The sequence below is a fragment of the Zootoca vivipara genome, chromosome 5 (assembly GCF_963506605.1).
Source record: "Zootoca vivipara chromosome 5, rZooViv1.1, whole genome shotgun sequence".
Taxonomy (NCBI): Eukaryota; Metazoa; Chordata; class Lepidosauria; order Squamata; family Lacertidae; genus Zootoca; species Zootoca vivipara.
The window spans coordinates 28,169,886-28,183,031 of record NC_083280.1 but is presented as its reverse complement, the minus strand read 5'-3'; the positions used below and the strand labels follow the sequence as shown (position 1 = coordinate 28,183,031).

General features: G+C 40.3%; 1 protein-coding gene across 1 annotated transcript in view; it reads left to right on the top strand.

Annotated features, from left to right (window-relative positions):
* FBXO36 (F-box protein 36) overlaps positions 1-13,146 on the top strand; it is a 36,638-nt gene that overhangs the window by 21,521 nt on the left and 1,971 nt on the right. Inside the window, exon 3 of the mRNA XM_035133972.2 lies at positions 11,547-11,719. Within this exon, the coding sequence (XP_034989863.2) occupies positions 11,547-11,719 (173 nt within the window). The remainder of the gene's footprint in view (positions 1-11,546; positions 11,720-13,146) is intronic.

Here is a 13,146-nt window from a genome sequence, read left to right as displayed (position 1 = left end):
CATGTCTGGGGGGGTGACAAGAAGACACCCCGCAGGGGCTCACGGCGGCGGCACAAGCCGCCATCACACCGCTACAGCTGCATATGGAGGATCCTTCGTTCGCGGCTACAGCTTCGAGCAGAGGATCCCAGTGCCTGCGGCAAACCGCTATGTACAATGCATGTGCGGTGTAGCACACATGCACTGTACACAACGATGCCGCACATGCGCTGTACATAGCTCGAGCACCATACGGGCGGCGGTGGGATCTCTCCGTCGCCACTACAGCCACATGTAGAGGATCCTCCATTCGCAGCGGCGGCGGAGGGATCCCGGCACCGTTCGTACGGCGTTGGAACGGCGGCAGCAGCAAACCGCTATGTACCGTGCATGTGTGCCCTACATAGCAACACCCCGCCCTAGGTATCACAACGCCTTCGTTCGCCCCTGTGTGTTGCCTCCTTGCAGTAATGAACTACAGGCAGAGAATCGTAACAGAAATTCAGTCCGGACAAATTTTAGGGAGAAATGATCATAGATGGCATAGAGGCTTCTGTGGGGATCAATCTGGAGTCAACTGCCAAAAGATTTCTCCAGCAGAACTGAGACATGTATGATGAGTTCAGAAAATGGATTGGGATATGAATATATAGGCAGCAGGAGTAGTAGTTCAGGAAATAGACTAGACTGGAAAGAGCAGGAGGCACAAGGCAACAGGGAGTAGTGAAGTCGGATGGTTTTTCTGGAGCCAGTCTGACAGGAGGCTTCTTCAGAAAATACCGTTCCTTGCAAGCAGTGCCTTAGGGAGCAATCGTATGCTCAAGAAGCTGGCAGAAATCAATCTGGTGTAAACTCCTTTCAGGAGCAAGACTATGGCCAGGTGAGCCAGCCATAGCCTGTCAGAAGGAAAATAAGATTACAGAGTTGACTTAAACTACCCTTTTAGTTTGACTTAAACTACCCTTTTTCTCAAGTCACATGACTGAGCTGACAGTTAGGATCCAGCTTAAGTCCCCCCGCCTCCTGCCCAGTCCTGCCCCTGCCACTCCTTGGAACACCCCTTCTTTTGGGGACTTACACTGGCCTTGGCTCAGCTGGCTGAGCCCCAGCTGATCCAAGATGGGCAAGTTATAATGGCATATTTTTGACTGAACCCAACTGTGGTGGGAAGCTCCCAGCTCAGCCAGAAATCCACTGCATCCCATCAGATCATGCCATAGAATTACCTCTTTGTCCATGTTGTACAGTTGACAGAAGGCCAAGGCCATGAATTAAGGTTCTGTATAAAAAATTAACCAGCCCTGCTTTTTTCTATTTCTTTTGAATCTCTCCCAGCTTAGGAAGCTTAATGTCTAAATATCTGCGAAAACTGAGAAGGGAATTTATGGATTTGTGAACAAGGTTAAAAGGTAAAGGGACCCCTGACCATTAGGTCCACTTGTGGACGACTCTGGGGTTGCAGCACTCATCTCGCTTTACTGGCCGAGGGAGCCGGCGTACAGCTTCTGGGTCATGAGGCCAGCATGACTAAGCCGCTTCTGGCGAACCAGAGCAGCGCACGAAAATGCTGGTACCCATTTATCTATTTGCACTTTGATGTGCTTTCGAACTGCTAAGTTGGCATGACAGGGTTAATAAATGGAGCTAGAGATAGTATTTACATGAGCTGTTGATAGATGAAGATTTTATTCCAACTCTGTGGCACAAAGTACTGAAAATGCAGCATTCCATAACCATTTAGCTAATTTTATCTCTAGTTTTTAAAGTTATTAATTAACATTTGACTTGCCTCTCAGTAGTTGGTATACATGATATAGTTTTTATGTGTCTTATAATGCAAGAAGACGTTCCCAAATACGTTGTTGTAAAATGTTTGTTCCTCAAGGAAAGATAAAATAAAATAAATTAATTTTGTCAGTAAAACATTAAGCCAGTCATTATCCTACGTAGGTACTTCCAGCTGTTAGTAGAAAGCTTATGATACAAACCATTTTAAATAATCAGGAACTGATAATGGTTTTTAAATGCTCATAATAGCATTTAAACATCACACAGAGAGAAGCAACCAAGTTCAGCAGCAGTCATGCACTTGCCAATTTATGCCTGGTTTCAGGGCATTGTCATGCTATTTAATTTGATTTTGCATTTGATAATCTGCCTACAAGCCTTGGGAAATTCGTGATTCTCTACACGTCAGCATTCTAGTAACATTTAGGCAGCTGGGTGTTTTGTTTGTGGTTTAAATTTGATATACTGGTGTGTTTTCAGTGAGTAAGCTCAAAAAAATATTTTAAAAGGGGTGTATCCTTCTTCCTCAGCAGAAGGAGTCCTTCCATCAGAAGGGAACCTTTAAATTCAATACTTAAAAATACAAAAAGGAACACAGCCTGACAAATTGCTATTCACCCAGGTACCTTATGATGGCAGCTTTAAGATAGCAACCAGATGATTAAACTATTTATAATCAAGATAACCTTGGAAAGATTAATCATATGAACAAATTTTGTACCGTAGAGTGCAATCCTATGCATAAGAAAGATATGCTACTGGTGGATTAAACTCTGTGAGTTGCACTGTATCCTTGAATCCCAAACTGGGCTGGATCACTGAATGGATATTATCTTAGCTGGATTCAAGCCATGGGCTTTTCCATCCAATGGGAGGCTTTTGGCTCCATGGGAGGCTTTTTCCCCAAAAATAATTGCTGCACTGAGGAGGGAGGAGCTTAATGGTGTGACTGTGAGGGTGTGGGTAAATTGTGGGTATATGTGTGTGTACATGTGAATTTGTGTGCATGACACCCCCAGAGGCCTACCGTCCTGCCTCTGCCAGCAGCAGCTTCCGGCAAGATCTCACACACTCTGTCAGTTCTCTGCAGGATCTCATGAGATCTCACCATAACCCACTGCTGCCACTTTGCAGGTGCTGCCACACAACCCAGGTAAAGGAGACTTCATTGGGGCAGCAGCTTTCTGCTTCACCTCTAGCAGCGAAACAGGGTCCACCAAACATGGTTTATGGTACCTCTGTACCAGTGTTGGCAATGAGAAAATTGGCCTTCAGTCTAAAAAAGATTCAGTTTCTGTGTATTATATTGTATAATAATAATAATGCCCCCCTGCTGGCAAGGACAGTACAAAACAGGAAAAGGTGGTGGGTAAGAGAGAAAGAGGGACGCCACACTCATTTTTTATTTTAGTCCTGCCCAATATGGACTTTGATTCTGCCTACCACTGGCTCTGCCCCCAGTTCTTGCTGGCATCCTGCTCCCAACAGATTACCCCAAGAAAGGTGGCTCTCAGCCAAAAAAGGGTCCCTCACCTTTGATCTAATTGATCACTAGCTCTTGACAAAGACACCCAGATACCCCTGCAAAGCCCACTATATGATGATACTTAGAGTTTATATCTTTTTATCATGATTATCGGAAAATCTGATTAACTGAGCATGATGTTTCATGGCTAATAGCTGTTTGTAGTATTTGTCTGCCTGTTTTTACAGATGCCTATGCAGGTAGCTCTCCTGTGACAGCTTTCTTTTGAAAGTCCTGAATTTGTTGCCAGTAATTGCACTGGTAACTATGACTTGTGAACAGAGGACAGCATCTAAAGATTTCATTTATTAGTTAGTGCCAACAAATGAAATTCAGACCCTTCCATCTCTTTGTCCTTGCTGCCATCTATTATTGTATCAATAAGCAAGAAAGCTATCATTTTTGCACAATTGTAGCTGTACACAGTAGCAAGTATGATTTGGATCCAGTTTCTTAGATTCCAGGACACAATTGAAAACGTGCCTTTCACATACAAAGATGAACATAGATTGCCTTTGTGAGATAATGTTTGTGAAGCACTTGGAGACTATACAGTGGATTAATAATGCCAAGTAGTATTTTAATTGTTTTATTACATATTACAGTAATAATTCTTATACATTATAAGTTTACAGTGTCATCTAGTTATCCAAAACTAGTGTTGAATATGAATACAGTTGCATACTCATCTGGTAACCACTTGCAATAATCTGTTCTGTAATACAGCCAGTCAGGATTTCAATGCACTTGCCCTGAAATACAGTCTTTCACTCTAGGAATTTACAGAAAGCATATTGCCAGTCTAACTGAGGAAGACCAGAATGTGTGGGTAATGGATATTAAACTGTCTTATCCATTCTTTTCAACTACTGTATAAAATTGATGCCAGGTTGAGTTGTGCAGCTTCACTTATTAGCAAACTTGAACTGTGAGATTTAAATGAATAAAATACACTAATATATGTATTTAAATTCTCATGTAAGTTCAGCAGCTCAAATCATTCCAGTGGCCTACCATGCAACGATGATTTGAAGGGTTGCACCTAAACCACAGAGCCTAGGGCTTGCTGATCAGAAGGTCGGCGGTTCGAATCCCTGTGACGGGGTGAGTTCCTGTTGCTCGGTCCCAGCTCCTGCCAACATAGCAGTTCGAAAGCACGTCAAAGTGCAAGTAGATAAATAGGGACCATTACAGCGGGAAGGTAAACGGCGTTCGCCAGAAGCGGCTTTGTCATGCTGGCCACATGACCTGGAAGCTCGGCCAATAATGCGAGATGAGCACGCAACCCCAGAGTCGGTCACAACTGGACCTAATGGTCAGGGGTCCCTTTACCTTTACCTTTACCACACTGAAACATTCCCATTTGTTTTTTTTTTTTTTCCCATATAATTTTTTATTAATTTTATATACAATAACAAATCACCTAAAAAGGAAGAAAAAGCAATACCATACCCAGAAGGAAAAGTAATCCACAGGTATCCCTTTACAGCTTACATCCCTCAAATAAAGTTATCATCTTATACAAATCGTCAACCTGGGTTTATATCTCAAATTGCAATATTTTCTTTCCTGATCCACATTTCCTTCTTCACCCCGTCTTCCCCCATTTGACTTCCCCCTCTCTCTCTTATGGTTTTATTTCCATCCGATTATTTTCGTCCCTATATGCTTTACCAGATACCCTTATCCATTTTATTCTTGGCTGTATATTTACGTCCTGGTTACATACCCTCTTGTTGCATTTTGTAATGGCCATTTACCGATTTTTTTTTTCCTTCCCCATTTTGTTTTCTCCTTGGTCTTACTTTTGCTAAATCTTACAGTAGTCTTTCCTATAAATTATAAATTTTTCCCATTCTTTTTGAAACTTTTGTTGTTTTTGGTCTCTAATTCTCCCCGTTAACCTCGCTAGCTCTGAGTATTCTATCAACTTCTCTCTCCAGTCTTCTATTGTTGGCACCTCCATTGTTCTCCATTTTTGCGCTAGAATAACCCTTGCGGCCATGGTGGCGTACATGAAAAGTTTGTGATCTCCTTTCTTTATGCTTCTGCTTAAAATTCCTAGTAGCATTTCTTCAGGTCTTTTTGGGAACGTGTATCTTAACAGTCTTTTAAGTTCATTGTATATTTGTTCCCAATAGATTTTTACCTTTTCACAAAGCCACCACATGTGGTAATAGTCTCCTTCTTTGATGTTACACTTCCAACATTTTTTATTACTAGACTTATTAATTTTTGCAAGTTTGACCGGCGTAAGATGCCATCTAAACATCATTTTCATGATGTTTTCTTTTAAAAGAGTGCAAGCTGTAAATTTAATTTGGTACTTCCAAAGGTTTTGCCACTGATCAATACTGATATTATGACCTAGGTCTAATGCCCATTTAATCATGCACTCTTTAGTAGCTTCATCTTTCGTATTCCAGTCTAGAAGGAGGTCATACATCTTAGTTAACAATTTTTCTTTACCTTCCAGTATTTCTAGTTGAAATTTAGATTTTTTACTCTCGAAACCGTGGTTCTTATTGTCTTTTTTGAACAAATCATATATCTGGTGATATTGTAGCCAGCCTATACCCTTTTCTTTCAATTGTTCATAAGATAGGATTTTCCATCCCTCTTCAGTTTCTATAAGGAGATCTTCATAACAAAGCCAGTTTGTTTCCATGTTCGTTTTTTTGATTGTTAAAATTTCTGTTGGCGACAGCCACCTTGGGGTTCTCCTTTCTATTAGGCTTTTAATTCTGTTCCAAACTTCATACAGTGGCCTCCTAAACACATGTGATAGGAAGCCTCTGTGCGATTTTACTTTTTCATGCCAAAGGTAGCTGTGCCATGTAAACCTGTTGTTGAAACCTTCAAGGTCCAAGAGATCGGGATCACTTAAAGTTGCCCATTCTTTTAGCCATATCATGCATGAAGCCTCATAGTAAATCTTAAGGTCTGGCAATGAGAACCCCCCCCTCTCTTTTCTATCTGTTAAGATCTTATACTTTATTCGTGGGGGTTTCCCCTGCCATATGTACCTAGAGATTTCCTTCCTCCATTCCTCAAAGATGCTGACACCTTTTACTACCGGAATCATTTGAAATAAAAATAAAAGCCTTGGTAATATATTCATTTTCACTGTGGCGATCCTACCCCACAGTGACAGGTATAGTTTTTTCCATGTTTCTAGGTCTTTTTTGATATCACTCCAAGTTTTTATATAATTGTCGTTAAACAGATTTATATTTCTTTCCGATAACCATATTCCTAGGTATTTTACTTTTTTCACTATTTCAATACCATAATTCCTTTGCAGATCTTCTCTTTCCTTCTTCATCAGATTTTTAACTATCATTTTGGTTTTATTTTTATTTAGTCTAAATCCTGCTACTGCTCCAAATGCGCCCATTTCCTTCATTAATTCTGCTAGACCAACGTCGGGATCTTCCAGGATTATCACCAGGTCGTCGGCGAAGGCCTTCTGCTTGTATTCTCTCTTTCCAATCTTTATCCCACTTATCCCCTTGTTCTCTCTTATTTTATCCAACAATACTTCTAAAACTAAGATGAATAACAAAGGGGATAAGGGGCACCCTTGCCTTGTTCCTTTCCTGATGTTTATCTCCTCTGATAATGTATTATTTATTATCAGTTTGGCCCTCTGCTTGGTGTATATTGCTTCAATGCTTTGTCTAAATTCCCTTCCCATGTCTCTTTTTTCTAATATCTTTTTCATAAACTCCCAGGATATATTGTCAAACGCCTTTTCGGCGTCGACAAATATCAAAGCTGCCTTTTTATCAATTCTTAACTCCAGGTATTCAATAATATCTACCACTGTTCTCACGTTGTTTTTCATTTGGCGGCCTGGTAAAAATCCTGTCTGGTCTTTGTGTATAAGTTCGGATAGCACTTTTTTAAGTCTAGTTCCCAGGATATCGGCGAATAGTTTGTAATCTGAATTCAGAAGAGAAATCGGCCTATAATTTCTGACATCCATCAATTCTGAATTTTCTTTCGGAATTAGGGTAATATAGGCCTCTTCCCAGGAATTTGGAATCTTTCCTTTTAACATAATTTCATTCATTAATTTAGTCAAGATAGGCGTCACCTCATCTTTCAGTTCTTTGTAATACTTGGCCGTCAGCCCATCTGGGCCTGGCGCCTTTCCTATTTTCATTTTTTTTATTCCCTCCTGTACTTCTTCTTCTGTTATATAGGCATTTAATAAGTTAGTTTGCTCTTCTGTTATTCTCCTTAATCTGCAATTTTCTAAATAGCTGTCTATTTCTTCTCCTTTTTCCTTCCCCTTCTGGTATAATTCCTTATAAAATTTTTGGAATGCATTCCTTATACTTTTAGGGTTTCCTGTCACCTTACCATCTTTTTGTATTTGACTAATATAGTTTTGTCTTTGTCTTTTTTTCAGTTGCCAGGCTAGAAGTTTGCCACACTTATTTGCGTGTTCAAAATTCTTTTGTTTAATCCATTTTAATTTCCATTCCACTTCTTGACTAAGCAGAGTGGAAAATTGGGCCCGCAACATCTTTATTTTTTGTTTTATATCTTTATTCCCTGGGTTCAAACTCAGTTGTCTTTCATTTTCTAGCAAGTCTTTTGTTATTTGATCTTTCTTCTTTTCTCTTTCCCTTTTTTTTATACTATTTTGTTTTATTAGGAAACCCCTCATAAAAGCTTTCCCTGCATCCCAGACCCAGTTAAGTTCTGATCCCTCTTTTAGATTAAATTTAAGGTATTCCTTGAATGCTTCCCGGGCTTTATCAACAATTCTTTGGTCCTGAAACAGGCCTTCATTCATTTTCCACCGAAAGGGGGAAGGTTGCTCATCTGACATTTCTAGATATACTGGATTATGATCTGAAAGTGTCCTGGGTGGAATATCTATTTTCAAAATTTTAGTGCTTAGTTCTCTCGATAGCCAAATGTAGTCTATTCTTCCCGCACTTTGATTGGGTTCGGAAAAGAACGTATATTGATTAGATGTGGGATTTTTATGTCTCCAGCCATCGATCAGGTCCAGCCTTTCCACCATTTTAAGAAAAGAACTTGGTAATTTACCATCCTTACTCACTTTTTTCCTTTTCGTTCTATCTAGTAGTGGGTCCACCACCCCATTGAAATCTCCCATTAGGAGCATTTTTTCCTCTATATACTCTAGTAACCTTTTCTCTAATTTTTTATAAAATATTGCTTTCCTCTGATTTGGAGCATATATTCCCACTACCAGAATCTTTTCCCCCTGTACCATGATTCGGGCTGCTATTACTCTCCCCTCTTCATCCTTAAAAGCCAATTCCGGTTTAAATTTCTCTTTGATATATAATACCACACCTCTCTTTTTCTTTTCGCTTAAAGATGTAAATTCCCTTCCTAATTTTTTATTCACCAGGACCCTTTCGTGTTTTTTTGAAATGTGTGTCTCCTGTAAGCATATTAGATCTAATTTTTCTTTTGTCAGGACATATTCGAATTTGTTTCTTTTACTTTTATTATTTAGTCCATTCACGTTCCAAGATTTAATTTTCAATACCATGGTTTATTCCTTTAAATAGATTTTTATTAAGTTTATGAAAATACCGGTTTTGGTCCTATGACTGTTCCTCTTTATCAATATCTACGTCTGAATTTCTTTCTTCTTCATCAATGCTTTTCTCTTCTCTTTCCCCTAACATGTCTTCTTCATTATCGTTTTCCTCCCCTCCTATTGCCCCTTCTTCACTACTTTTCTCCATTCCTAAGGCCTGTCCGTACTTTCTTCTGAACTTTCCTATATCGTTCTGGTTTTTGACCGTAGTTCTTATGCCTTTATAATAGAAGGTGAGTCCAACCGGGTTTTCCCATCTAAAACCAATATCATTTCTCCTTAATACTTCAATGAACTCTCGGAATTTTTCTCTTTTGCGTAACAGTCTAGTAGGCACTTCTTTAAATATGGTTATTTCCCTCCCATCGATTGCCAGTTTACTTATAAAGCTTTGTCTAAGGATTTCATTCCTTAGAAACATCGAATTAAATATTACCAAGCAGTCCCCCGGGAGTTTTCTCGCCTTTGCCTTCACTGACTTGACTTTGATTCTAAATGCATTTAGAATTGCCCCTTCTATCTCCTCTTTGGTGCGTCCCAACCAGTTCGCTATTCCATTTGAAAGTTTTTCCTTTATATTCTCATCTTGCTCCTCAGGAAGGCCTCTAAATTTCAAATTTTGCTGCCTCTGTCTAAGTTCCATAAGAGCCATATTATCTAACATTTCTTCTTTTTCCTTCTTTAGTTTAGCTATCTCCTCCCTTAAACCCTCAGTTTCTTTCTTTATCTCTTTCACCTCTTTCTGCACTCTTTTAGTGTTTTCCTCCAAGCCTTTAGTTTTCCCCGCTACCTCTTTAATTTCTTGAGTCAATTCTCCCACCACCTTCTCAAATTTTAGATCTATTGAAGCCTGTATATCACCCAATTTTTTTTCAATATTCTGTTCACTTTGCTTAATTTCTTTTTTGATTTCATTTAAGAGTCCCTCCCAGTCTTTACCTTCTTTACCTTCCTCCTGCCTGGAGGGGCGTCTATCAGATGGCGTTGCCATTGATTTTGCTCCTCTTTTCTCCCCCATTTTACCAACAATCCACCCCTCCCCTAACACTCCACTAGTTTTAACCTTTCCTTTCCGCCGAGGTCCCTTATTTGTTTAAATTTCCCCCCCGTGGGAGGGGATAGAGAAGATACAGAAAAAAAGACACAACCCCCCCAAAAAAGGAGAAAAGAAACTCCCTACCCTCCCTACCCTCCCACCTTCCCCAAAGTCTCAGTGGGACGTTGTTACTGTTTTATTTACAGAGTTGTTATCTTTCTTCTTCTTTCTTCTTCTCCTTCTTCTTCCGTTGTAACAATAGAGGTTCACTGCTGGTAGGTTCTTTACAGTCTATTAAGGTTCAATAATCGTGGTAAAGCTCAGTAGTTCCGTATTAGTTCTGTCCTTCTGGGATAATATTGACTCAGAAGCACTTATCTCAGAGGTTCACACCCCAATTAAGGGTAGAGAGTCCACTTAGCCTCCAATAATCCTGGGGTAGGGTAATCCTCATGTAACACAAAAGATAGCAGATTTATGTCTCACAGTACTTAGAGAGAGAACAGCTTTATGTCGCTGGGTATCTCCTTCAATAGTACACTAGAGAAAAGAGAGGGTACGGCACGAAGTCACTGCACTAGAGACTCACACATCCGAGAAATTAGCGTGCTGTGGTTCCACCGTGCCCCAACAAAAAAGGTATCAGATATATTCCATTATAAGATAGGCCATATATAATTTCCTTCCCCATATATCTCAAGTCAATCTAGCTAATAAGCTAGTTTGCGCAAACGGGGAGAGTTCTCCTAAAATAAGCTCTTCTCCGTCTAGGCGAATCCAAGAACGCAAACCAAAGAGTAGTTTTACCTTTCCTCTCCCTTCTCAGGAGGGGGGGGGAGGCGGGTCTTTAGATCTCTATCACAAAAGCGAAGCGCCGTCCATTTAACCCCCTCAACCGATAGAATGTTTCTTCTTGCTGTGGTTAGATATAGTCGGCGTTTTCCTGCAACCTTGTAGCGGGCGCCATATTTAACTCCAAGCTGAGAGAGAGGTTCCGATAAGTCTTCCTAAGCCTTCTAGCGCTCAGCAAACATCCCGGCTTGTAAATCTGCTTACCGAGATATCTGCCAAGACTGCTTTTATAAGTCTTGGAGATAAGCTGCTTGCCACGGGAGCCTGAGGCTGCGTGGGGCGTGGTAGGCGATGTACTCCCTCGCACCCGCCACTCAATCCCCCCCCGAGGCCACTAATTCGGGCCCCGAAAGGGAGGAGAGCGGCTTTGGGCGCCGCTGAGTACCTGCGACTTCAAGGTAAGTCCCCCTTGAATCTCGGGTCCGTTAGCCTTACAGAAACCCGGTAAATTCCACGCCTCAACCGGAGCGACCACAGAGCGGTCGCTGCGCGCTCCCTTCTGTGTCCGCAGCTCACCGGAAACATTCCCATTTGGTGTTTACTATTAATCTCCGATAGTAGTTTCATTCAGTTTTTCAAGGTTGGAACTAACAACTTCAAATGTATTCTTTCCATACTGAAAATCGGTGGGTTTTATGATGTGTGGTTTAATACATACTTCCTAACCTTTACAGTTTCTATGGTAAAACATATTATATTTAGTATTACATTTAGAAGAATAACTGATTCTTTGGAACATAGTATAAATCTTTATTTTTGTTTTTTAACAACAGTTCAAATAGCCATCGTGTTTGGAGGAGATACTCTGGATCATATCTTCAACATGTGCCGGGGGAATTTTGATTTCCTAGCGCGACTTCCTGATCCATTGCTTTTGTACATCATTTCCTATTTGGATCTTGAAGATATTGCCAGACTTTCTCAAGTATCTCACAGATTTGAAACGGTAAATAAAGAAAAAGAAATATTTGAAATGTGTTCACTTGCAGTTTAGCTTCAACAAAGGCGAGTGCCTTTAGTTAGTGTCTGTCTAATGATTGTTCAGTCAAGTAAATCTATACCGGATGAATTACCAAAAAGTACCAAGGAGTGCTTAGGAACCGCTACAGCGGGAAGGTAAACGGCGTTTCCATGTGCTGCTCTGGTTTGCCAGAAGCAACCTGGAAGCTATACGCCGGCTCCCTCGGCCAATAATGCGAGATGAGCGCGCAACCCCAGAGTCGGTCACGACTGGACCTAATGGTCAGGGGTCCCTTTACCTTTACCAAGGAGTGCTAGTTATTGCAAGAGCATGGAAAGAAACATTTTGAGGGACTGGGGATATAGATTCTCTGGGCTCCTAGGGTGAAAAAGCTAACTCATTATGTGGTCAGCTTTATTGAACTGAGTTCATGCAGGAAAGTGCTTTGCTATATTCTTTATCTTAATACAGGTAGGTAGCCGTGTTGGTCTGATGCAGTCGAAATGAATTTAAAAATTGTCCAGTAGAACCTTAGAGACCAACTAAGTTTGTTCTGGGTATAAGCTTTCGTGTGCATGCACACTTCTTCAGATACATGCACACAAAAGCTTATACTCGGAACAAATTAGTTGGTGCTACTGGCCAATTTTATTTTATTTTTACTTTATCTTAATATTTATGCTTGACCCTTTTCTAGACACCTGTTCCTCCACCCTTCCTGCATTAGACCTCTGTGCCTTGAACATCCACCTCTTGAAGACAAACTTCATTGTATCTCTAGCTGTCATAAGATTTTGTTATCCTGCTAGATGAGATGTAATACATAATCGGAAATTCATTGCCTCCCTCAGTTATTTCTCTCAGCACGTGACAATTTCATGAAAACGATTGCACTCTGGTTTTAAATGCTTGCACATGACTGATTTAAACAAAACACCACCAGAGGGAGCTAATGCCTAATGCAGAAGAGAAATTCAAACAAGGGCATAGTTTTCTTGTATCATTTGGCAGCCATATAATCTTTCAACAGATTAATTACCTGATGTATGCATGTTCAAATAAGAAAGCATTGGGCAGCCCAAAGTATCTGGGATTCTGTATTTCATTATGCAATCTGAAAGCATTGCAGCAGATTTGTGGTGAGGGACATGATGACAGAGTAGTTCTTTCTGTAGATTATTTTAATATATCCTATATCATTTACAAAGTGCAATTCCAATCCATAATTTGGTTAAATGAAAAAGCATAAACAAAACTGAAGCATAGACAAAGGTGATTCAGTCCACCTGTGGTGGCAGAACAGCAAAGAAAAAAATATGCATTGAGTAAAGTAGCAGATTATTCCCATGCAATAATGTTTTAAAATGCAAGGGCATTATAGCTTGAAAGAATCTGTAGGTTGTTTAATCCAA